Source organism: Rhinopithecus roxellana, chromosome 13 (genome assembly GCF_007565055.1).
Source record: "Rhinopithecus roxellana isolate Shanxi Qingling chromosome 13, ASM756505v1, whole genome shotgun sequence".
Classification (NCBI taxonomy): domain Eukaryota; kingdom Metazoa; phylum Chordata; class Mammalia; order Primates; family Cercopithecidae; genus Rhinopithecus; species Rhinopithecus roxellana.
In genome coordinates this window covers 46,048,196-46,070,472 of record NC_044561.1, presented here as the reverse complement: position 1 = coordinate 46,070,472, position 22,277 = coordinate 46,048,196, and the positions used below count along the sequence as shown (strand labels likewise).

The 22,277-nt window shown below is 46.3% G+C and overlaps 1 protein-coding gene and 1 pseudogene across 1 annotated transcript in view; one reads left to right on the top strand and one right to left on the bottom strand.

Moving 5' to 3' along the window:
• Positions 1–22,277, bottom strand: part of LOC115892920 (trafficking protein particle complex subunit 10-like) — a 62,727-nt gene that overhangs the window by 11,735 nt on the left and 28,715 nt on the right. The window contains exons 4-6 of the mRNA XM_030915678.1: positions 10,061–10,257; positions 5,353–5,548; positions 2,039–2,150 (exon numbers count right to left, since the gene is read on the bottom strand). Of these exons, the coding sequence (XP_030771538.1) occupies positions 2,039–2,150; positions 5,353–5,548; positions 10,061–10,257 (505 nt within the window). The remainder of the gene's footprint in view (positions 1–2,038; positions 2,151–5,352; positions 5,549–10,060; positions 10,258–22,277) is intronic.
• LOC115892719 lies at positions 10,632–16,635 on the top strand (annotated as a pseudogene).

Below are 22,277 nucleotides of genomic sequence, written 5' to 3'. Positions count from 1 at the left end.
TTGTTAACATGGTCATCTCATGGTAACTTGAAACTGTGATCGGCAGTTTTAGATTTCTTGATTAAAAACCTAAATAAACAGATTAAGTTCTAGGCATTCTTTCAAAGGAGTTCTCCATGAAAAGACTGAGAACTATCTGGTGTTCAGTGAAAATATTTTAATTTTTTCAACTATGGACGTACCAGTTATTGCCATTTCTTTATTAAATTCAAACATTTTTTTGCTAAATAAATCTATTAAAAAAAAAAAAAAACATGTAAGATATTTTAAAAATATAGGCCGGGTGCGGTGGTTCACACCTGTAATCCCAGCACTTCGGGAGGCCGAGGCGGGCGAATCATGAGATAAGGAGATCGAGACCATCCTGGCTAACATGGTGAAACCCTGTCTCTACTAAAAATAAAAAAATTAGCTAGGCGTGGTAGTGCGTGCCTGTAGTCCCAGCTACTCGGGAGTCTGAGGCAAGAGAATCGCTTGAACCCAGGAGGAGGACGTTGCAGTGAGCCGAGATCACACCACTGCACTCCAGCCTGGCAACAAAGTGAGACTCCATCTAAAAAATAATAATAATAATAATTGTGTGTGTGTGTGTGTGTGTGTGTGTGTGTGTGTGTGTGTGTGTGTGTATGTATGTACGTACGTATAGACTGGACATGGTGGCTCACAACTGTAATCCCAGCACTTTGGGAGGCCGAGGCAAGAGGATCATTTGAGGCCAGGAGTTCGAGACTGGCCTGGCCAACACGGTGAAACCCCGTTTCTACTAAAAATATAAAAATTAACCAGGCATGGTGGCATGTGCCTGTAATCCCAGCTACTCAGGAGGCTGAGGCACGAAAATCGCTTGAATCCGGGAGGCAGAGGTTGCAGTGGGCCAAGATTGCACCACTGCCCTCCAGCCTGGGGGACAGAGTGAGACACTGTCTCAAAAATAAATAATAGATATATATGTATAATATGGGCACCTAAGACCGGGCATGGTGGCTCACACCTGCATAAAATATAAGAAATAGAGTTTTACCTCTTCTTTTTTTTTTTTTTACTGAGTAAACACTTTGCTTTGGTTCTATGTCTATACTGGCATCTCAGGAGACTGAGATCAGACTCGATCTTCACTATGAGCCGGTAGCCATTGGCGCCACTGATGATTTCCAGAGTGAGGACAGTGCCCACAGCTAGAGCTGACCATCCCCACACTTCACCTCCCTCCAGGTTCTCCAGCTGACACCGGGGCTCCTTGAAATTACTCCTTCCTTCACACATGGTGACAAGGGTTCTCAAAAAGGAACCTGGCAAAGATGCCCACTACAGCACTGCTTGTGGTGGCAAGAAGCAGAAAAGAACCCAACGTCCAACACCAGGGAGTAGAATCGAGCCAGGAATACAGCAACTGTAAGAAAAACAGCTCCAAACCCCACCTGTTAACCTGGAGAGACGCCCACGACGGGCTGTGAGTAAGAAAAAGGAGCAACAGAGAAACAGCTATGTAACATGGTATCACTTTCATCAAAATAAGCATCAGCGAAAACCACTGAGGGCAGTGGCCGATGTTTCTCCTTGTGTATGGTTTCACGGTGCTGATTCTGTAACTGTGAAACAGCTTAAGATACTGTTTAAAAGTGCAAAAGAACGATGAGCACCCAAGGGTGTTACATAAGCTCACAGCCAAGAGCACTGGCGCATTCCAAAGACAAGCCCTGGATGGAAGGGAAAGGGACGTCCACTCTGACTAACGAGGGACAAAATCGAAGCATCACCAGCAGGCCACTGAGTTGTGGAAAGGACATTTTATACTTGGAAAACTGTTGGTTTTTATTACTTTTGTTACTTAAGATTCTTCTAAAAGTGAAAATGACTAATTCTTAATTCTCATTTCATTTCCTCTAGGAATCATGAGAATATATCTGATACAATGTATATAAAGACAACAGCAAAACATGTGTACTCACGAGGTAAATAAATGGCTGCTTCAAGACTATCTGCAAGTGGAGAAAGCCACACTAAGAAAAGCATGCGTTCCCGAAGTGCCACTACTCACCGCCGGCCCCGAAGTTGACCACATACTGAGAGAAGAGGGCGTCCAGCTCGTCATACTGCACCAGGGCGTCCTCGAACTGCTGCAGCATCTCGAAAACAAAGGCAAGCTCCTCCTGTTCGCCCAAGATACGTTTTTTAAAAAAACAAAAACATAAATCAACATATTGAAAAAACAGTATGTAGCCATTAAAAATTACAACAGAGAAAGGCATGCAGCACTATGAACAACGCCTACACTCCACTGAGTAAAAGTCAGTGTGAGGACCACACATGTCAACACTCACGCACGCACAAGAAGCTAGAAAAGGCCAAGGTCACTCCTGAAACCCCCCTGACCTACTGGCAGCACCGGATATAACCAGCCACCCCTTGTCCTTGGGATGTTTCCTGCTGTCCAGGACCCAGCCACCTGCTCCCCTCACCCCTCACTCTGGCTCCCTCTGGTCAGACGGCTGGTTCCTCTTGTTCCCCCAGGATCTCTGCTGGAGGCCCCAGGGCTCAGCCCTTGGATTTCCTGTCTACACTCACTATTCCCTCTCCGAGATTGAGCCTATCTACACAGCAAAACCACACACATTTAGGACTCCAGCTCAGACCCGACTCTGGCTCCAGTGGTAAGCACAGCACGCTTGCGTGGACACCTGACAGACAGCTCAGGCTTACACACGGAAACCTGAACCCCAAACCTTTCCCACAAAGTGCTCCACCTGCCGTCTTCCCCATTTCAGTCAGCAACTGCTCACCACATTCAGGAGACTCCTAAGTCCTTCCAAGGCATCCCCAGGCCCTGCAAAATCTATGTCCCCCAGCACCACCCCTCTGGCCTCACTCAGCTCCACCACCAAGGCCTCCTCACTGCTGCTCACGTGGGCACGGCAGGGAGCTGCCTCGGGGCCTGTGCACTGCCCCGCTCCGTGGCCTGGAACACTTCCTCTTCCTCTACACATCCACATGGCTTGCTGTCCAACCTCCTTTAGCTCTGGCTAAGTCCCCAGCCCAGTGAGGCCTTTCCTCCTCCCGCCCCTGCGCAGTGCCCCACACCATCTCTGCCTCGTGTCTCTCTCTCGCCCTAGCATCTGCATCACTTCCTTTCCTGTGTCTCCTCCACTGTCACACAAGCTCACAAGAACCGTATAGTGACGGCGTCCCAGCATCAAGGAGGGCCTGGCCCTGTTCGTGCTCAGTAACTTTATCGAATGGGAAAATGAAAAGAGACGGCGACAAGTGATTGCTTTCCCATCTCCATTACTGCACATTAAAAAGTAAAGACCAGAAGGATGTGCACGCACATAAACCTCCCGACATGGCTAGGTCTTTGGAATCCAGTTCCACCCCATGTATTTGTGGACATTACTCCCAGACCCCAAAGGGCCCACCCAGGTCCCACTCACTAGGTGAGAACTGAGAGCGCTCCTTTGTATCCTGTTTCCCCTGAAAACAGTGGCAGGCTGTGTTTTGCAAGAGAAACTGCGAAGTTACATTGAACTTCATTTTCTTTGTGAAGTATTTTCAAGACTGAGCACTCTAATGTTTTTCTTTTAAATTGTGATTAAAATGTATGTAATATAAAATTGACCATCTTAACCAATTTTAAGAGTACAGCTCAGGCCAGGCGCAGTGGCTCACGCTTGTAATTCCAGCAGTTTGGGAGGCCGAGGCGGGCGGATCACTTGAGGCCAGGAGTTTGAGATCAGCCTGGGCAATAAGGCAAAACCCCATCTCTACTAAAAATACAAAAATTTGCTGGACATGGTGGCGCGGACCTGTAATCCCAGCTACTCAGGAGGCTGAGGCAGGAGAATCGCTTAAACCTGGGAGGTGGAGGTTGCAGTGAGCCGAGATCGCACTACTACACGCCAGCCCTTGGTGACAGAGCAAGACTCCGTCATAAAAAAAAAGAGAGAGAGAGAGAGAAGAGTACAGCTCAGTAGTGTTAAATGCACTCACACTGTTGTGCAACCAATATCCCAAACTTTCTCATCTTCCCAAACGGAACCTCTGTCCTATTAAACACTCACTCCCATTCTCCCTCCGCCAGCCCCTGGCACCCCCCATTCCACCTTGTCTCTGAACCTGAGCACTAGAGGACCTCACAGAAGCAGACACAGTCTGTCCCTATGTGTCTTTGTGCCTTATTTCACTCAGCATCATGTCCTCTAGCTCCATCCATGTTGCAGTGTGTGTCAGAATTTCCTTCCTTACTCATTTTAAATTCTGAACTTAGACTTACAGAAATATTGAGGAAAAAAAAAGGATCTAGTTTCCATACAGCCCTCACTCAGCTTCCTGAACACTGCCGTCTTAACATGACCGTGGTACAACTGTCACAACCAGAAAATTAACCTAAGTATAATACTATTAACTAAATAGCCCTCGTTGGAATTTCAGTGGTTTTTCCACTGAGGTAGTTGTTTCTGCTCCAAGACCCCACCCTTGACCCCCAACTAGGCCGGAGTTGCTGCTTCCTTCAGCTCCTGCAGTCTGTCAGTTTCTCAGTCTGTCTTTCACTGCCGTGGCACCCTTGAAGAGTAGTGCTACGCTGTCTAATGTCCCTCTACTTGGGTTCATTTGATATGTTCCATGACTGCCGTGAGATGATCATTTTTTACAGAGGAAAGATGCTAAGTATTCCTCAGCACCTCTTATCAAGGGTTTCATGAGATGGACACAACTTCTCACAGGCGGAAGCAGCTTTATCATTCCCTTCAGGCGGTATGTACCTGGTTTCCCCACTGTGGAGTGGCTACTGCTCCCTCGGTAGCTGACAGACATCTTGGGGAGCCACCGTGACACTGTGGAAGCCCACCTCTTCTCAGGCCTTTGCCCACCACCCTGGACATCCCTCAGTCATCCTGCCTCCAACAGTTCTTGCTGGGACATCGGCCTAAAAGTGATTTTCTGTTTTCTCTCCTTCCGGTTGAAGTGGAATTCTTCTGTATGGCAGAGGTGACCCCTTCTCCTCCATTTATTTATTTAACCGATGATTTCTTTCTATCGATACAGACTCAAGGGTATTAATTTTATTCCATGGGTTAAACCCTGACTCCATCCTTATTTATTCTGTTGCTGAAACTCTTCCAGCTTTGAACCCTGGATGCTCCACGGGGCAGTGCGTGTCCTATTCATGCCCCATCTGCTTCCACGCACTTCCTGACTTTCTACTCCTAAAGATATTCCAGGTTTTTTGTTTTTAAAAACTCTGCCAATGAGATTACCACGAGAGGTGCCTTACTTAGAAAGAAAGGAGGAAAGAGGGAGGACACAAGGGAGGGAGGGAGAGAAGGGAACTGTCTAGTTCTGTAATGAGTCAAGTACCTGAACCATGAAATATTCACAAAAGCTCCAGCCTGGCTCAGTCCTCTTCTCCCTCAAGGTTCTCATGTCATCCTCAAACTTGCCTAGGTTTTTGGTAAAAGACATAAGAAGCAATGTCCTGAGTTTGGTCAGGAAGGCATTCCAGGATTCCTGAGTTCGAGAAGAGTCCTTCAAGGGGTCGGAGAGCACAACACACCTGCAAAGACATGAACAGACTCTCTGGGAAAGGCCCTCCATGCACAGCGCCACGGCTCAGCAGCTGCCATTGTCCTGAGCGGCACTTTCGTTCCGTCCTCCTCCCTCTTTTTTTTTTTTTTTTTTTGAGACAGAGTTTTGCTCTGTGGCCCAGGCTGGAGTACAGTGGCACAATCTTGGCTCACTGCAACGTCCACCTCCCGGACTCCAGTGATCCTCCCCAGTAGCTGGGATCACAGGCACACACCACCATGCCTGGCTAATTTTTGTATTTTTTTGTAAAGATGAGGTCTTGCTACGTTGCCCAGGTTGGTCTTAAACTCCTGGGCTTAAACAATCCTCCTGCCTCGGCCTCTCAAAGTGCTGGGATTATAGGCATGAGCCACCGCATCTGGCTTCTTCCTTCTTTTTAAACAGTCAAAAACATGAGGCAGGCGGTAAGAAACCAGGTTAGGAAAAGGCTTCCTCATAAACTGGTCATGAACATGAGCAGTAAGTTCTACAGAAATTCAAAGAAGAGTGTGCCACAGAATCAACTGGAAAGGGGAAAGGGATTTACATGAGCCCTGAGCCAAAGACCCAGCTCTGAGTTCTCTGTAAAATAATGTGATCACGCCTCACTCAGTTCCCTGCCTCCTTCAAAATCCATTTTGGTTCCTTGGGACCGACAGTATAAATTTAGGTTTCTCAGCACGGCACACGAACACCATGATGTCTCACTTTATTCCTCTGCTTCCCAGCTCAAGCCTGCTGACCTTCTCCCGCTCTCCTCTCTTCATGAGCACATTCCTTCCACCCAGGCGTGGCATCTTCACAAACCTCCCCCCATCACCATCCCAACTGCTCTGCCCACACTGCTGCTAAGCTGTGGGCCTCACAGGAAAACACTCCCCTTCTCTGTACCTCCATCCCTCCCACTAGCCTGTGAGCTCTTGAAGGGGAGGGTTAATAAACAATTTAACAAATAAAGGCTTAGAACACGGCTTAACATACAGGCCAGAAGAGTTTAATTACAAAGAGGCTGAACCCATGATGTAAAAAGGTCAAACACACAAAATTACACAAAGTTCCCAACAGATTTGGACAAGGCAATGTATTTGATAGGCTGGAAATGGTAAATTTCTTTAGCCTTGGTAATAGTAATTAACGTAGGAAGATAATGCATAAATCTGAACTCAGAAATAATTTTAACACATTGATTCTATGAGCTTCACCAGTTCTCCTTAGTAAATCTTTTACTTGAATTACCAAAAAGTAGCAAAATGAACTGACTCTAAGTTCCTTTTCTCCGTGCCCCAGCAGATCCTTTGGAGGCATGGCTAAATTCATGGAATTATACATCAGTGAAGCAGCATACACTCTACATGTTCCACCATGTGAACAACCACAACCAAGAAGAAAACTTAAAACTTGGTGGCTGGCTACAAATCCATTCAACCCACCCCCCTGCACACTTTCCTCCCTCAAAGACAAAGGGGCCAGAGCCGCTCACTCCAAAGGTCCCCCAGAGGACTAACGTGTATTTATCCACAGTAGGAGCTTGCTGGAACCTATGAGCTTGGTAGTTTATCCTTCAGGCATTCTCAAGGATTATAATTACCCACATTTATTCCTGACCTGACGCGAATTCTCCTGTGCACCTACAGGGGTGAATGGAAACAGAAACTAAACAAGTGCCAACCACCAAAACAGTAACTGTTTCCAGAGATCAATCAGATACACAGTCATGATATGTCCTGTCTCTAGTAGATCCTGTTCTACATCACCACCCATTTTTTTTAAGTAAAAAAGAACTATGCTTCAGAAGTCCACATCAAGCCTAAGTCGTTAACTCAGAAAAGGAGAGCCCAAAACAAACGAATGAAGTCAGGGATAGTGGGGCCAAGTTGGAGAGTGGTGCGATCCCACCAGGCACACAGACTGCAGAGGCTGGAGGCACATGTGGAACAAGGGGCTCCCAGCTGCAGCCTTAGCAAGTCACCATCACAAGTCAACCCTTGTCTCTACCAGCGTCGTACTTAGCAAAACCCCGAAAAATGCGCAAAATCTGTTACCAAGCAATTTTCCTTTAGGGAAGGTATCCTGAAATAATTAAGGATGTTCACAACATTTGAGCTAGAAAAGTGTTCACAATATTGCTGTTTGTAACAATAAGCAAGCAATAACCTAAGCCCAGCAGCAGAATGTACAAATAACTTATGGCACATTAATACTACGGAATATTATCCACTCACTAACACCGAGAGTCTGGAAATACATTTATTGTTTGTGGAAAATCTTTACCATATATTGAGTGAAAAAAGCAAGTATAAACAACACACAACATTATATTAACTTAAAATACACACACGTATTATGCATGCATAAAGAAAAAAAGTCTGAGAAGATACATACCAAAATGCTAAGAGTTAATATGCATTTTCTTTTTGCTCATTACCTTTTTCTAATAATTCTACAATGAGCATGTAGTGTGCACAATCAAAATTAAACACCAGTCTAATGTTAAAAAAACAGTAAGCCACTTAAGGGTCAAGTGTTACAATATTTTCAAAGGCCAGAAATTATACTGCATAATAAAACAATTGTCAAAAAAAAAGTAAAAAAACAAAACAATTGTCAATACAGACTCTATTAAATTCAAATTTATGAAAATCTCACCAAACTCTTTACATTTAAAAAAACAGATTTGTTAAGAAGTGGCTTTGCAAATTAATAAAAACCAAACGGTAGAAAGTCTATTTAAACCTACTGAAGATGAAATGTTGAAAATTTTAGTAAATTACATTTCATGTATAAAAAACAGTCATTAAAAAGCAAGTTAGTTTTAAATAGGCTCAGTAAAAACATATTATTGGAAATTAGATAAAGATTATAAACACAGACTTAAAAGTAATCAATAGGTACTTTGAGAAAATTATACAATTTGAACATTTCACAAGTTAAGACTAACAGACCTCATTAGCACCAATGTGTTTACTTAATATAATCCCAAATAAATATGATTTCTTTTGTGATACTAAGAAAAACCTCCAAGGCCACTTGGTTTTGATTCCTCGCCCTGCCTCAGTGGTCTCCCCGTCAGCGCCGGCCCACACTCCCGTTGGGCTACAGAACACACTGCTCCTCCTGCCAGGCTTCATGGCTGTCTACTCTCTTTTTCAGAACAAAAAATGTCAGTACTTGAACCACATAGAGGGCACGGACATTCAATCATGTAGCATCTTCTTAAATGCTACGCTGATTCCTTTTGGTTAACTAATTTATAAGTAACACACCTTACAAAGAAGTTTCCATAAGTCCAAATTCAATGAAACCTCTCTAAGATAAACCATAAGCTCAACTACCTAATTATTTAATTCAAACCATTAAAAAAGCAAGTCTGAACATTACTATGTATCCAGTACTGTGTGGAACATGAAAAAGGCACCCACCCATAGCTCCTCCCGCTGAAGAACTACCACTGAGGCATGGAGAGTCACATGACAGAACAGTGCGGGGCCCCGTCTGTTTGGGGCTACAGGCTGCACTCGCACCACCTGCCCCTGCTCCTCCTCCCTTATCCCCCCCACCGCGCATCCTTTATTTCTCAGCCCATACTCCCGCACATCCTTTATTTCTCAGTCCATACTCCCCGCGCATCCTTTATTTCTCAGCCCATACCGTAACCTGCGCATCCTTTATTTCTCAGCCCATACCACCTGCGCATCCTTTATTTCTCAGCCCATCTCTGCTTTCTCAGTGAGCCTCCGTTGGCCCCAGAGAAGGCCAGGTGCCCAGCTGTAGGCTCTCACAGTACTCTGGAGTCCTTCATCTGAACCCTCGCCACCATAAGCATTGTGACCATGGCTATAACGACCTGCTGGACCAGGGCAGGGTCCAGGTTCGCCGCTGAATCCCCAGGCCCTGGTGAGTTCCAGCGCTAAACTACGAGATAAAGCTACCGAGGAGTTAACATGCTGGCTGGCTCAGCTGGCAACGGCATCACTGAAGAGAAAGGGAGCGACCTACCCCAGGAGAGAGAGCAGGGCAAGGCGGAGAAAGCCCATAAAATCTATTAACCGCCAAAGTTTCAGGATTCCCTTTCACAGTTTCTGAAGGGGTTAAGTCAGCATTTTACAACTTGCGCTCTTAGGAACTTCTCAGTACGTGTTAAGGTAAAGAAAAAAACACAAGTGCCATCATTTCAAAAAAAAAAACCTTTAAGGACCCTTGTTCTAGAGAAGAACTGCAAGAGTTGCTGCTGTCACTCTTCAGAAAGGACCCACCAAGAGGCCTCCCAGGACCATGGGTCCAAGACCTGCTCTCCCAGGTAGCACACTTGGGAGATGGCTGCTTAGAGTTCTTTGCCTGCCTGAACAGGAACTCCACAAGGACAGGCACCAGGTCTCCTTGACAGCACCCCATGGACGCTCACTCGAGATTGCTAAGTAAATAGTTGTTACTACCCAGGAAGCCAGCAATCCATATCATGTCAAGTATTAACCAAATGAGGTAAAATTAAAGATACACTTACCTGTCACTCTGTTTATTACAAAAATCATTTCTTATTTTGTCCACAATAGAGGTTCGGGGAAGGATGTTGGTTTTATTTTTTTTCTTGGCATCATTTTCAACTATCACTATTAACCAGTCCACAGAGCTATGAGCCTTCAGAACATTCTGCCACTTGGTGAGGTCATCTTTCACTGTAGCTTTATACACTTCAGTATCCTAAAAACAAACAAGTCACTGTGAAAGCAGGTTAACTAACGCCCTTTAGTTTATACAGCAAAATATGCCTCATAACAGCCTGCAATGGCCGCAATGTTTTGAAGCGTCGGGACAGGCTCGGGACTTAAATGGAATAAAAAGCCCCGTGGCCCAGCAAGCCTGCAGGTGTGCTCTGTCGGACTCAGTGTCACACACGGCCATGCACGATCCCCACTTCTCACAACCCCAAGGGATGTGAGTGTCCCAGTGATCCAGATGAAGAGACTGAGAGTCAGAGGGTGAGTGAGCTGCCTACAACAATACTGTCTGTTAGGCAAGTTAGGGCTTTAAAACTCAGGTCCACTGTGGCCACCGGCTCTGGACCCAAGCACTACATGACCGCCATCCTGCTGTGGGCCGCGCCTTGGTCTCCTGGCAAGAGTCATGGCACAGCCCAGACTGCCCACGGGAACCCCAGGCCAGCCTCCCGCCAGCTTCTAACTCAGCCTCTGAGCTCTGTACCCCGGGAACCACCCCAACCGGAAGCCTGCGAAGGCCATGTCAGAGGCAAGCAGCTACAGCTGTGAGGTCCCAGACAGAAGGCGACCCGCAGCTTCCGCAATGTTGCTCTACTCCCCAACAGGCAGCAGGGAGCCGCGCCACCCCAGAAATCAATCCTGCTTCTCAAGCAGACGCCCAAGCATGAGCCTGCCAGAGAAAGGGTCCTTCCCACATACATGCCAAGGCCTTCAGCTTGGTTCTCTTCTATAAAGAACCAGGAAAACACTTTGCCTGCTGCCACTTATCCTTGCCCTTCTATTCCATAAATCTTCTCAGAAGAGTCCAACTCCATTTAGATTTAGAAAATCTAAAACCAAGATACTTAATTCATTTCCAAGTTAGGCACTGAAAATATCTGCAAACAGTAACTCACAGCTACCATCTAAATCACTACTTCCTCCTCTTTTGCTAGTTCCTCACTGTCCTGCCCTAATTCCTCTGGACTTTCAAGTCACTCTTGAATAACATGCAGAGAGAAGCCAATCAGAATATCCACAAGTGAGTTAAATCTTAAATTCTGGCTGGGCATGGTGGCTCACACCTGTAATCCTAGCACTTTGGGAGGCCAAGGTGGGCAGATTGCCTGAGCTCAGGAGTTCAAGACCAGCCTGGGCAACATGGTGAAACCCTGTCTCTACTAAAGATGGAAAGATTAGCAGGGTGTGGCAGTGTGCACCTGTAGTCCCAGCTACTCAGGAGGCGGAGGCAGAGGTTGTAGTGAGCTGAGATTGCACCACTGCACTGCAGCCTGGGCGACAGAGCAAGACTCCATCTCCAAAAAAAATCTTAAATCCTAAATTTTGTAATCAGCCTCTCTTTTGGTTTAATTAACTAAATAGAAAGTCCCAAAAGGCAGTACTTCTCATTTGTATCCTGATTTTAAAACCTGCTACGTCCTGATTTAAATTACAAATATTGTACAATCTGAAAAGATCTTTTACTTTGAAAACTGAGGTTAAAACCATCTGGTAAACTCAATTTTCTGCAAATAAATATCCGACAGTAACTTAATTATCTAGTGCACGTTTTACATAGCACAGCAGCTCCTGGGACTTGGAGCACAGATTTTACAGCACTGGTGAACCGCTCTGCTGGAAGCCCCAAAGCGCCATGCCTGGAGCAAAACCAAAACCTAGGAGGGACCAGAGCCTGTGATCGCCAAGAAGAGACACACAGCACCCGGCTGCCCCCATCCGCACGTCACAGGTGAGCCATCCACTCTCTGCCCCTTACAAGGCCACCAGGAGCCCTTTACCTGGACTCCTCCCCACCCCCACCCCAGAAGGAGTCCTGGCTCCAGGTTGTCCACACCGGGCAGGGGCTGCCACATCCCGAGGGGACACTAGAGCAGATGTGCTCAGTCAATTTGCAGGAACTCTCCAGAAGAAAGCTCACAGAGCATGAGGCAGGATAGAGGGAGTACAGAGAAGTTCCACATAATTCTGGGGCAAACGGGTTGGCAAGATCCAGCCTATCACTCATCCCAGCGAGCAAATAAAACGATGTGATAAAAACAACGCTGTGACTCTGAAGAGCACCAGTGGAGCCAGTGAAGCTAAGGGGCTTCAAAGAAAACTAAGTCCAAGTATGGCCAAACAGTGAAACCCCGTCTCTACTAAAAATACAAAACCAGCCATGCGTGGTGGCGGGCACCTATAGTCCCAGCTACCCGAGAGGCTAAGGCAGGAGAACTGTTTGAAACTGGGAGGTGGAGATTGCAGTGAGCCCAGATCATGCCACTGCACTCCAGCCTGGGCAACAGGGCAAGACTCTATCTCAAAAACAGAGAAGAGAAGGAGGGAGAGGGAGAGGGGGAGGGGGAGGGGGAGGGGGAGGGGGAGGGGGAGGGGGAGGGGGAGGGGGAGGGGGAGGGGGAGGGGGAGGGGGAGGGGGAGGGGGAGAGGGAGAGGGAGAGGGAGAGGGAGAGGGAGAGGAGAGAAGAGAAAGAAAACAAAGTCACTACAGGAAAATCCATGAGCAGTGGGGGGGACACACGCAGGACCCAAGAGCCAAGCCAGAGGGGAAGGCTCCAGCTCCACGACAGAGGCAGCAGCCAGGGGCAGGGCATCAGGGCCACAGGGGGCAAGCACAGCAGGCCGCCCCAGGTACCAGAGCTCAGCAGTGAGGAGGGTGTCCAGGTGGCAGAAGAGGGAAGTACAGAACAAGATGTGAGCCCCAAGTGAGATGATGAAGGATTCTGGGGCTGGCACAGTGGAATAAGGGTATAAGGGTACAGGGGCCAAGCAGGGCACAAAGGGCATCCCCCAGACAGGGATGCCCTCACAAGGGTGTTGCAGATCAAGTGAGGTGAGGAGGAAGTCTGTGCCAGGCACAGTGCCAGGCAAGTGCAGGAACGGCCATCCACCTGCTGGGAGCAGAGCAGCAGTGACAGAAGGATGGTCATTCACAGAGGGATTACTCCCAACAGAAACACAGAGGAGAACCAGCACCCAGCTCCTCCATGTGAAAAACGGAGTTACAAACACAGATGGGAGGAAACCAGGATCACCCTTGCAGTGCCAGACTTGAATGGGCTCACGAGTGTACATGTATGTATGTACATACATAAGCAGCTACCCACGAAATACAAATGTAAACGTGTGCACGTACACGTGTGGGTGTACACACATGTGTTCTCTAGCCATGCCGAGAGCTCACCGGCAAAGCTCTCCCCTAGCTCCAGGTCCTGACTTCTAAATGCAATTTCCCACTGGAAGGAGCCAGGGCTGAGCCCTGAGATGAAGCAAAAGGAGGAGATGAGCCCAGAGAGTACTCACAGCATCAGTACATTCTCAGCACATCAGTACAGAAGCCAAATGCAGAACAATCTGCACATCAATGGTTCATTACTAATACTATGATAGTAAGAGATTACACTCCATCAAAAACTAGAAATCAATGAGTGAACTGCTTCTAGCCAAGATGAAGTGACAGGGACTGGATTTACACCACCGCCTGAACCAATCAAAAAAAACCAGGGTGGGCGCGGTGGCTCACACCTGTAATCCCAGCACTTTGGGAGGCTGAGGCAGGCAGATCACTTGAGGTCAGGAGTTCGAGAACAGCTTGGCCAACATGGTGAAACCCCGTCTCTACTAAAAATGCAAAAATTAGCTGGGCGTGGTAGTGGGCACCTGTAATCCCAGCTACTTGGGAGGCTGAGGCAAGAGAATTGCTTGAACCCAGGAGGTGGAGGCTGCAGTGAGCTGAGATCTCACTACTGCACTCCAGCCTGGGTGACAGAGCAAGACTCTGTCTCAAAAAACAAAAACAAAAACAAAAAAAAACCACCAAAAACCAAGAAACATGAATCAATGGTTTTCAAGACCATGGACCCCAAGGAACAAAGGACAATGATTTCTCCCCTCAACCCTTAGAGATGGGAAACAAGCCCAGCAAGCCCCCAGGGTGCCGACCAGAGAGTGGGGAGGGCAGGGGTTACAGAGGGGAAGCCGGCAGACTCCCTGAGTGGAGGACACAGAGCCAAGGCCAGAGAGATCGAGACAGCTAGACTTCCTAGGGCTGTGTTGGGAGAGGAGAGGGACACGAGTCCTGTAGACCGGCACAGGGCCCTCGAGTATTCCACAGGGAACTGACGAGTAAGTGCGTGCAGGAACCACCCATCGCCGGAACAGAACCCGCAGACACGAACAGAGGCACCCATGCTTGGCAGTCACACAGGGAAGGGAACAGGGCTGTCCCCACAGGCCAGTCTGGAAAACCAGAGGAACTCAAGACCGTCTTGCCTCGGCTGTGAGGAATAATTTGTCCTGGACTGATCACTGCTCCAGACCTATCAAATCATAAAGCTATACTCAAAAGAAAAAATCAATCAATAGAAATAGCCCCAGTAATGACACAGAAAGCAATTAAAAGAGTTACAGTAACTAGTGTCATTTAGTTATTTCATATGTTGAAGAAGGTAGTAGACTGAAGTGAAGCAGACACATGGAAGATAATTAAGAAAAAGACTCGGCCGGGCGCGGTGGCTCAAGCCTGTAATCCCAGCACTTTGGGAGGCCGAGACGGGCGGATCACGAGGTCAGGAGATCAAGACCATCCTGGCTAACATGGTGAAACCCCGTCTCTACTAAAAAAAAATACAAAAAACTAGCCGGGCGAGGTGGCGGGTGCCTGTAGTCCCAGCTACTTGGGAGGCTGAGGCAGGAGAATGGCGTGAACCCGGGAGGCGGAGCTTGCAGTGAGCCGAGATCGGGCCACTGCACTCCAGTTTGGGTGACAGAGCGAGACTCCGTCTCAAAAAAAAAAAAAAAAGAAAAAGAAAAAAAGAAAAAGACCCATATGGAACTTTTAGAGACGAAAACCTCAACATCTAAAATGAAAAATATACTAAGCGGAACGAGAGCCGATTAGACACTGCAGAAGAAAAGGTTAACATGAAGACAGAGCAGCAGCAATTACCCAAATGAAACGCCAAGAAAAAGGGCTACAAAAAATATCAACGGATTATCAGTGAGTTATGGAACTTCAGGTAGCATTTATACACATATATATATACACATACATACCTACATACATACACACATACATACATACATACACACACACATACATACATACACATACACACAGAATCCCCAGAAGAGGGAGCAACAGAAAAACAATCTGAGGAAACAATGACGAAAAATGTTCCACATCAGGCCACGTGCGGTGGCTCATGCCTGTAATCCCAGCACTTTGGGATCACTTAAGGCCAGGAGTTCGAGACTAGCCTAGCCAACACAGCAAAACCCTATTTTTACTAAAAATACAAAAATTAGCCAGGTATGGTGGCTTACACCTATACTTTTGAGCTACATGGGAGGATGAGGCACAAGAATCACTTGAACCCAGGAGGCAGAGGTTGTGGTGGCTTACACCTATACTTTTGAGCTACATGGGAGGATGAGGCACAAGAATCGCTTGAACCCAGGAGGCAGAGGTTGTGGTGAGACAAGATGGAGTCACTGCACTCCAGCCTGGGTGACAAAAAAAAAAAAAAAAAAAAGAAAATTGTTCTAAATTAGATCAAAACTATAAACCCCAGGCAGTTTGAATCACGGTGCAACAAAGGAGTAGGTGGTGGGATCTTGCCGTGGGTCTGATCAGTCCTTTCTCTGCCTTGCTTGCTTGAGCTTCAGCAGAATTCGAATTGGCTGGCAGTAAGGCGGGGAAGGACTCTGGAAAGGCCAAGACAAAGGCGGTTTCCCGCTCACAGAGCCGTATTGCAGTTCCCAGTGGGTCGTATTCATCAACACCTGAAATCTAGGATGGCCAGTCATGGACGTGTGCGCACGACTGCCGCTGTATACAACGCAGTCATGCTGGAGTACCTCGCCGCAGAGGGGCTTGAACTGGCAGGAAATGCATCAAAAGACTTAAAGGTGGCTGGGCGCGGTGGCTCACGCCTGTAATCCCAGCACTTTGGGAGGCTAAGGCGGGAGGATCACCTGAGGTTGGGAGTTCAAGACCAGCCTGACCAATTTGGAGAAATCCTGTGTCTACTAAAAATACAAAGCTAACCGGATGTAGTAGCACATGCCTATAATCCCAGCTACTCGGGAGGTTGAAGAAGGAGAATCGCTTGAACCTGGGAGGTGGAGGTTGCAGTGAGCCGAGATCGTACCGTTGTACTACAGCCTGGGCAACAAGAGGAAAACTCAATCTCAAAAAAAAAACAGACTTAAAGGTAAAGTGTATTACCCCTCGTCGCTTGCAAGTTGCTCTTCATGGAGATGAGGAATTGGATTCTCTTGTCAAGGTTACACTTGCTGGTGGTGGTCACTCACACCCCACAAATCTCTGACTGGGAAGAAAGGACGACAGCAGACTGTCTAAAGGATGCCTGGATTCCTTGTTTGTCAGGACTCTAAACACTCTACCAGCTGTCCAGTGTTGGTGATTCCAGCGGACTGTATCTCCGTGAAAAACACAATTTTACCTTTCTGCAATTCTATCTGAGCAAGTTAGAAGTTTAATTAGCTTTCCAACTAACCAAATTTCTGCATTCAAGTCTTAACCATATTTAAGTGTTACTGTGGCTTCAAACAAGCTATTGATTCTGAAGCAGTGGGTTTTGACTTGAGTTGACTGTTTTTAAAAAACTGCTCAGATTTTAATTGTGATGCAGAAGTTACAGTAACAAACATCTGGTTTTATACAGACATTATTTCCACTCTGGCGGATAAGCTCGATAAAGGTCATATCCACCCGCACAAAAAAGAAAAAATAAATAAATAAACCCTCAAACCCCAAGCACAAGAAGTATGAAGAAAGCTACACCAAAGCATACCGTAATCAAACTGTTAAAAACCACTATAAAGAAAAAACTCTGGCTCAAGCCTGTAATCCCAGCACTTTGGGAGGCCGAGACGGGTGGATCACGAGGTCAGGAGATCGAGACCATCCTGGCTAACACCGTGAAACCCCGTCTCTACTAAAAAATACAAAAAACTAGCCGGGCGAGGTGGCGGGCGCCTGTAGTCCCAGCTACTCGGGAGGCTGAGGCAGGAGAATGGCGTAAACCCGGGAGGCGGAGCTTGCAGTGAGCTGAGATCCGGCCACTGCACTCCAGCCTGGGCGATAGAGCGAGACTCCGTCTCAAAAAAAAAAAAAAAAAAGAAAAAACTCTTGGCCAGGCCTCGTGGCTCATGCCTGTAATCTCAGCACTTTGGGAGGCCAAGGTGGGTGAATCACGAGGTCAGGAGTTCGAGACCAGCCTGGCCAACACAGTTAAACCCTATCTCTACTAAAAATACAAAAAAAAATTAGCTGGGCATGGTGGTGGGCACCTATAATCCCAGCTACTCAGGAGGCTGAGGCAGAAGAATCGCTTGAACCCAGGAGGCAGAGCTTGCAGTGAGCCGAGATCGCGCCACTGCACTCCAGCCTGGGCAAGAGAATGAGATTCAGTCTCAAAAAAAAAAAAAAAAAAAAAAGATTTTAAAGAAAAGGAAGAGACAGCGATGGAAATGGAAACTGGGTGGGTAAATATGCACAGTGACTCACACCTGTAATCCCAGCACTTTAGGGAGTCCCAGGCAGGCGGCTCACCTGCGGTCAGGAGTTCGAGAACGTCCTGGCCAACGTGGCAGAAACCCCATCTCTATTAAAAATACAAAAAGTTAGACAGGCATGGTGGCGGATGCCTGTAATCCCAGCCACTTGGGAGGCTGAGGCAGGAGAATCAATTGAACCCAAGAGGCGGAGGTTGCAGTGAGCTGAGATGGCACCACTGCACTCCAGCCTGGGCAACAAGCGAAACTCCATCTCAAAAAAAAAAAAAAAAAAGACATTTTTCTATTTTAATCTCTCCAAGGCATAACTGACTGCTTAAGACAAAAACAGTAACAATGTACTATGGGGTTTTAATACATATAGCAAATGTATGATGACAATAACAAAGTCTGGGAGGGAGAAAACAGAAGTCAATGATACAAAGCTCTTCCATCATGCATCAAGTAATATAATTAATATTACTTGAAGGAAGAATTATGGTAAGTTACAGATGTACTCTATAAATCCTAAAGCACCTACTCAACATAACAAAGAGTTTTACTTTTAAATCTAAAATCCTAACTACTATCAACTTACTCCTTTTTTTAAATAGATGATAATCATGATTTAGAAAAAAGGCTCTCTATTAGAATGTGATTTTAAGGGAAAAAAGTCTCATTCAAAATGGCCACAAAAGCTAAAGCTAACAATAAAAATGTAAAACTTTTACGAAAAATAAGGGCAGAAAAAAGTCATAAAGAATGGAAAACATACATACCACATTCCCTGATTATTCTCAAATGCGTAACTTATTCAAGGCAATCCCAATCAAAATGCCACCGCCCTTCTCTTTTTCAACTGATATTCCAGTTATCTACTGCTAAGTAACAGGCCATTCCAAGCTGTAGTGGTGTGAAGCTTTCTTTTGCTCATGGATACACAACCTCGAGAGGATTTGCTGGGGACCAAGGTCTCTGCTCCACCTGGTGTCGGCGGCATGTTGAGGCTGGAGCTAAAACACACAGCGGGACTCAGCTGGGGCAGGCTGAACACCTGGGGCAGGCTGAACACTTACGAGTGGCCTTCCCATGGGGCTGCTTGGTTTCCTCACAGCATGGCGGCTGGGATCTAAGAATAAGCATCCCGAGAGAATCCAGCAGAAGGCACGTTCTCTTTTACGACTTCCTCTCAAGTATCACAGTGTTGCTTCTGCCACACTGTGAGTCTGGGTGAGGCCCACCCAGATTCAACTGGAGGAAACATAGGCCCAGCCTTTCAACAGAGGAAAGTCACTGTCACACAGAGAGGAGCATGTGGGATGGGTATGCTGCTACAGCCATCTTCAGAAAATAAATGTGGACACTCAACATATGGAAGGGAAAATGTAGACAGCCACAAGGTTTATTTTAAAAGAAAGCTGGCCGGGCGCGGTGGCTCAAGCCTGTAATCCCAGCACTTTGGGAGGCCGAGACAGGTGGATCACGAGGTCAGAAGATTGAGACCATCCTGGCTAACACCGTGAAACCCCGTCTCTACTAAAAAATACAAAAAACGGCCGGGCGCGGTGGCTCAAGCCTGTAATCCCAGCACTTTGGGAGGCCGAGACGGGCGGATCACGAGGTCAGGAGATCAAGACCATCCTGGCTAACATGGTGAAACCCTGTCTCTACTAAAAATACAAAAAACTAGCCGGGCGACCTGGCGGGCGCCTGTAGTCCCAGCTACTCGGGAGGCTGAGGCAGGAGAATGGCGTGAACCCGGGAGGCGGAGCTTGCAGTGAGCTGAGATCTGGCCACTGCACTCCAGCCTGGGCGACAGAGCGAGACTCCGTCTCAAAAAAAAAAAAAAAAAAATACAAAAAACTAGCCGGGAGAGGTGGCGGGCGCCTGTAGTCCCAGCTACTCGGGAGGCTGAGGCAGGAGAATGGCGTAAACCCGGGAGGCGGAGCTTGCAGTGAGCTGAGATCTGGCCACTGCACTCCAGCCTGGGCGATAGAGCGAGACTCCGTCTCAAAAAAAAAAAAAAAAAAAAAAAAGAAAGCTATTGATACATATTATAAAAGTATAATAGGCCGAGAGTGGTGGCTTGGGCCTGCAATCCCAGCACTTCGGGATGCCGAAGCGGGTGGATCACGAGGTCAGGAGTTTGAGACCAGCCTGGCCAATATGGTGAAACGCCGTCTCCACTAATAATATAAAAATTAGCTGGGGGTGGTGGTGAGCGCCTGTAGTCCCAGCTACTCGGGAGACTGGGACAGAAGAATCGCTTGACCCCCAGAGGTAAAGGCTGCAGTGAGCCAAGATCGAGCCACTGCACTCCAGCCTGGGAAAAGGGCAAGACTCCATCTCAAAAAAAAAAAAAAAAAAAAAAAAAGCATAATAATTAAAAGTCTGATTCTAGCACAGGATAGACAATGATCAATAGAACCGAAGTGTCTAGAATATTGTGCATACAGGATGTTGGTGTAAAATAAAGGTGACATTCCCAGTAAGCAGAGAAAAGACACACTATTATGAAACGGTGTTAGGCCAATTTGCTATGCATTCAGACAGTAAAACTAGATCTTCAACCCCCACAGCTCCTAATTATATATAAATAATTTGAAGTTATACAGGTCCCAATATAAGACAAAAATTACAAAATTATTAAAAGAAAATACAGAAAATTAGTTCCCTTCAGACACACAAGGCCTCCCTAAGCAAGATACACTACCCAGAAGGCATTCTGTAAATGACATATGTCACTCCATAAAAATTGTAAGTTTTAAACACCTAAGCACCAAATAATACATCAACCACCTACACAAAACAGAAACTACAGGAGATGCAAGAGAAACAGAAACACGCCACTAACAGAAGACTTTATAATACCACTGTCGGTTAAAGATAGGTCAAATGGACAAAATTTAAGACTAACAGAAGACTTTACCAAACCACTGTCGGTTAAAGATAGGTCAAATGGACAAAATAAATTTAAAATATAAATGACCTAAACAACACAAGCAGTAAGACAGGTCTTACGGACATTTAACATTATAATCTGGAAACAGAAAATACATTCTCAAACACACTTGAAATGTCCAAAAAACCTGATCATTTATTAGGTCACACAATAGTCAAATTCATAAAATTTTAAAAATAAGTTTTGTAGGCCGGGCGCGGTGGCTCAAGCCTGTAATCCCAGCACTTTGGGAGGCCGAGACGGGCGGATCACGAGGTCAGGAGATCGAGACCATCCTGGCTAACACGGTGAAACCCCGTCTCTACTAAAAAATACAAAAAAAACTAGCTGGGCGAGGTGGCGGGCGCCTGTAGTCCCAGCTACTCGGGAGGCTGAGGCAGGAGAATGGCGTGAACCCAGGAGGCGGAGCTTGCAGTGAGCTGAGATCCGGCCACTGCACTCCAGCCTGGGCGGCAGAGCGAGACTCCGTCTCAAAAAAAAAAAAAAAAAAAAATAAGTTTTGTAAAGCAAAAATATAAACACTTTCTGACAATGCAATAAAGCTAGAAATTTCTAAACAAAAAATTGTTTATCTCTTTTTTTTCTGTAAACTAAAAAGCTTTCTGTTAAACAACTATTTAATGAAAGGGGAAATTCAAATCAAAAATAGAGAATTTCTGAAAAATAATGATAAAACAATGGGATATATTTAAAGTAGTAACCAGAGAAAAATTCCTAACTTTAAAGACATATATCAATAAAAATTTAAGAATGAAAATAAATGCATTTCAAACTCCCAGAAACTAGAAAACGAACAATGTAAACCATGAGAAAACAAAAAGAAGGAAATAATAAAAATGAAAGTAGAAACTGAGTAGAAAACAGACTAACGGTAAATCAGATGAATACATTAAAATCCTAGTTCTCTGGAGGGGAAAAAAAAATCAAACTAGCTAATTTAATCAAGGAAGAAAGAGAGAAAGCACAAACATACAAAATAAGAAATAATGATGGGGGCCGGGCGCCGTGGTTCATGCCTGTAATTCCAGCACTTTGGGAGATCACCTGATGTCAGGAGTTTGAGACCAGCCTGGTCAACATGCTGAAACCACATCCCTACTAAAAATACAAAAATGAGCCGGGCGTGGTGGCGGGCACCTACCTGTAACCTCAGCTACTGGGAGGCTGAGGTAAAAGAATCACTTGGACCTGGGAGGCAGAAGTTGCAGTGAGTCAAGAATACGCCACTGCACTCCAGCCTGGGTGACAGAGCGAGAGTCCATCTCATAAAAATAATAATAAATAATGATGGGAAAATAACTACTGACAGCACGTTTTTAAAGTCTAAAAAGCTGGGCATGATGGCTCACACCTATAATCCCAGAACTTTGAGAGGCTGAGGCAGGCAGATCACCTGAGGTCAGGAGTTTGAGACCAGCCTGACCAACACGGAGAAGCCCCGTCTCTAAACTACAAAATTAGCGGGGCACAGTGGCGCGCCTACAGTCCCAGCTACTCGGGAGGCGGAGGCAGCAGAACCGCTT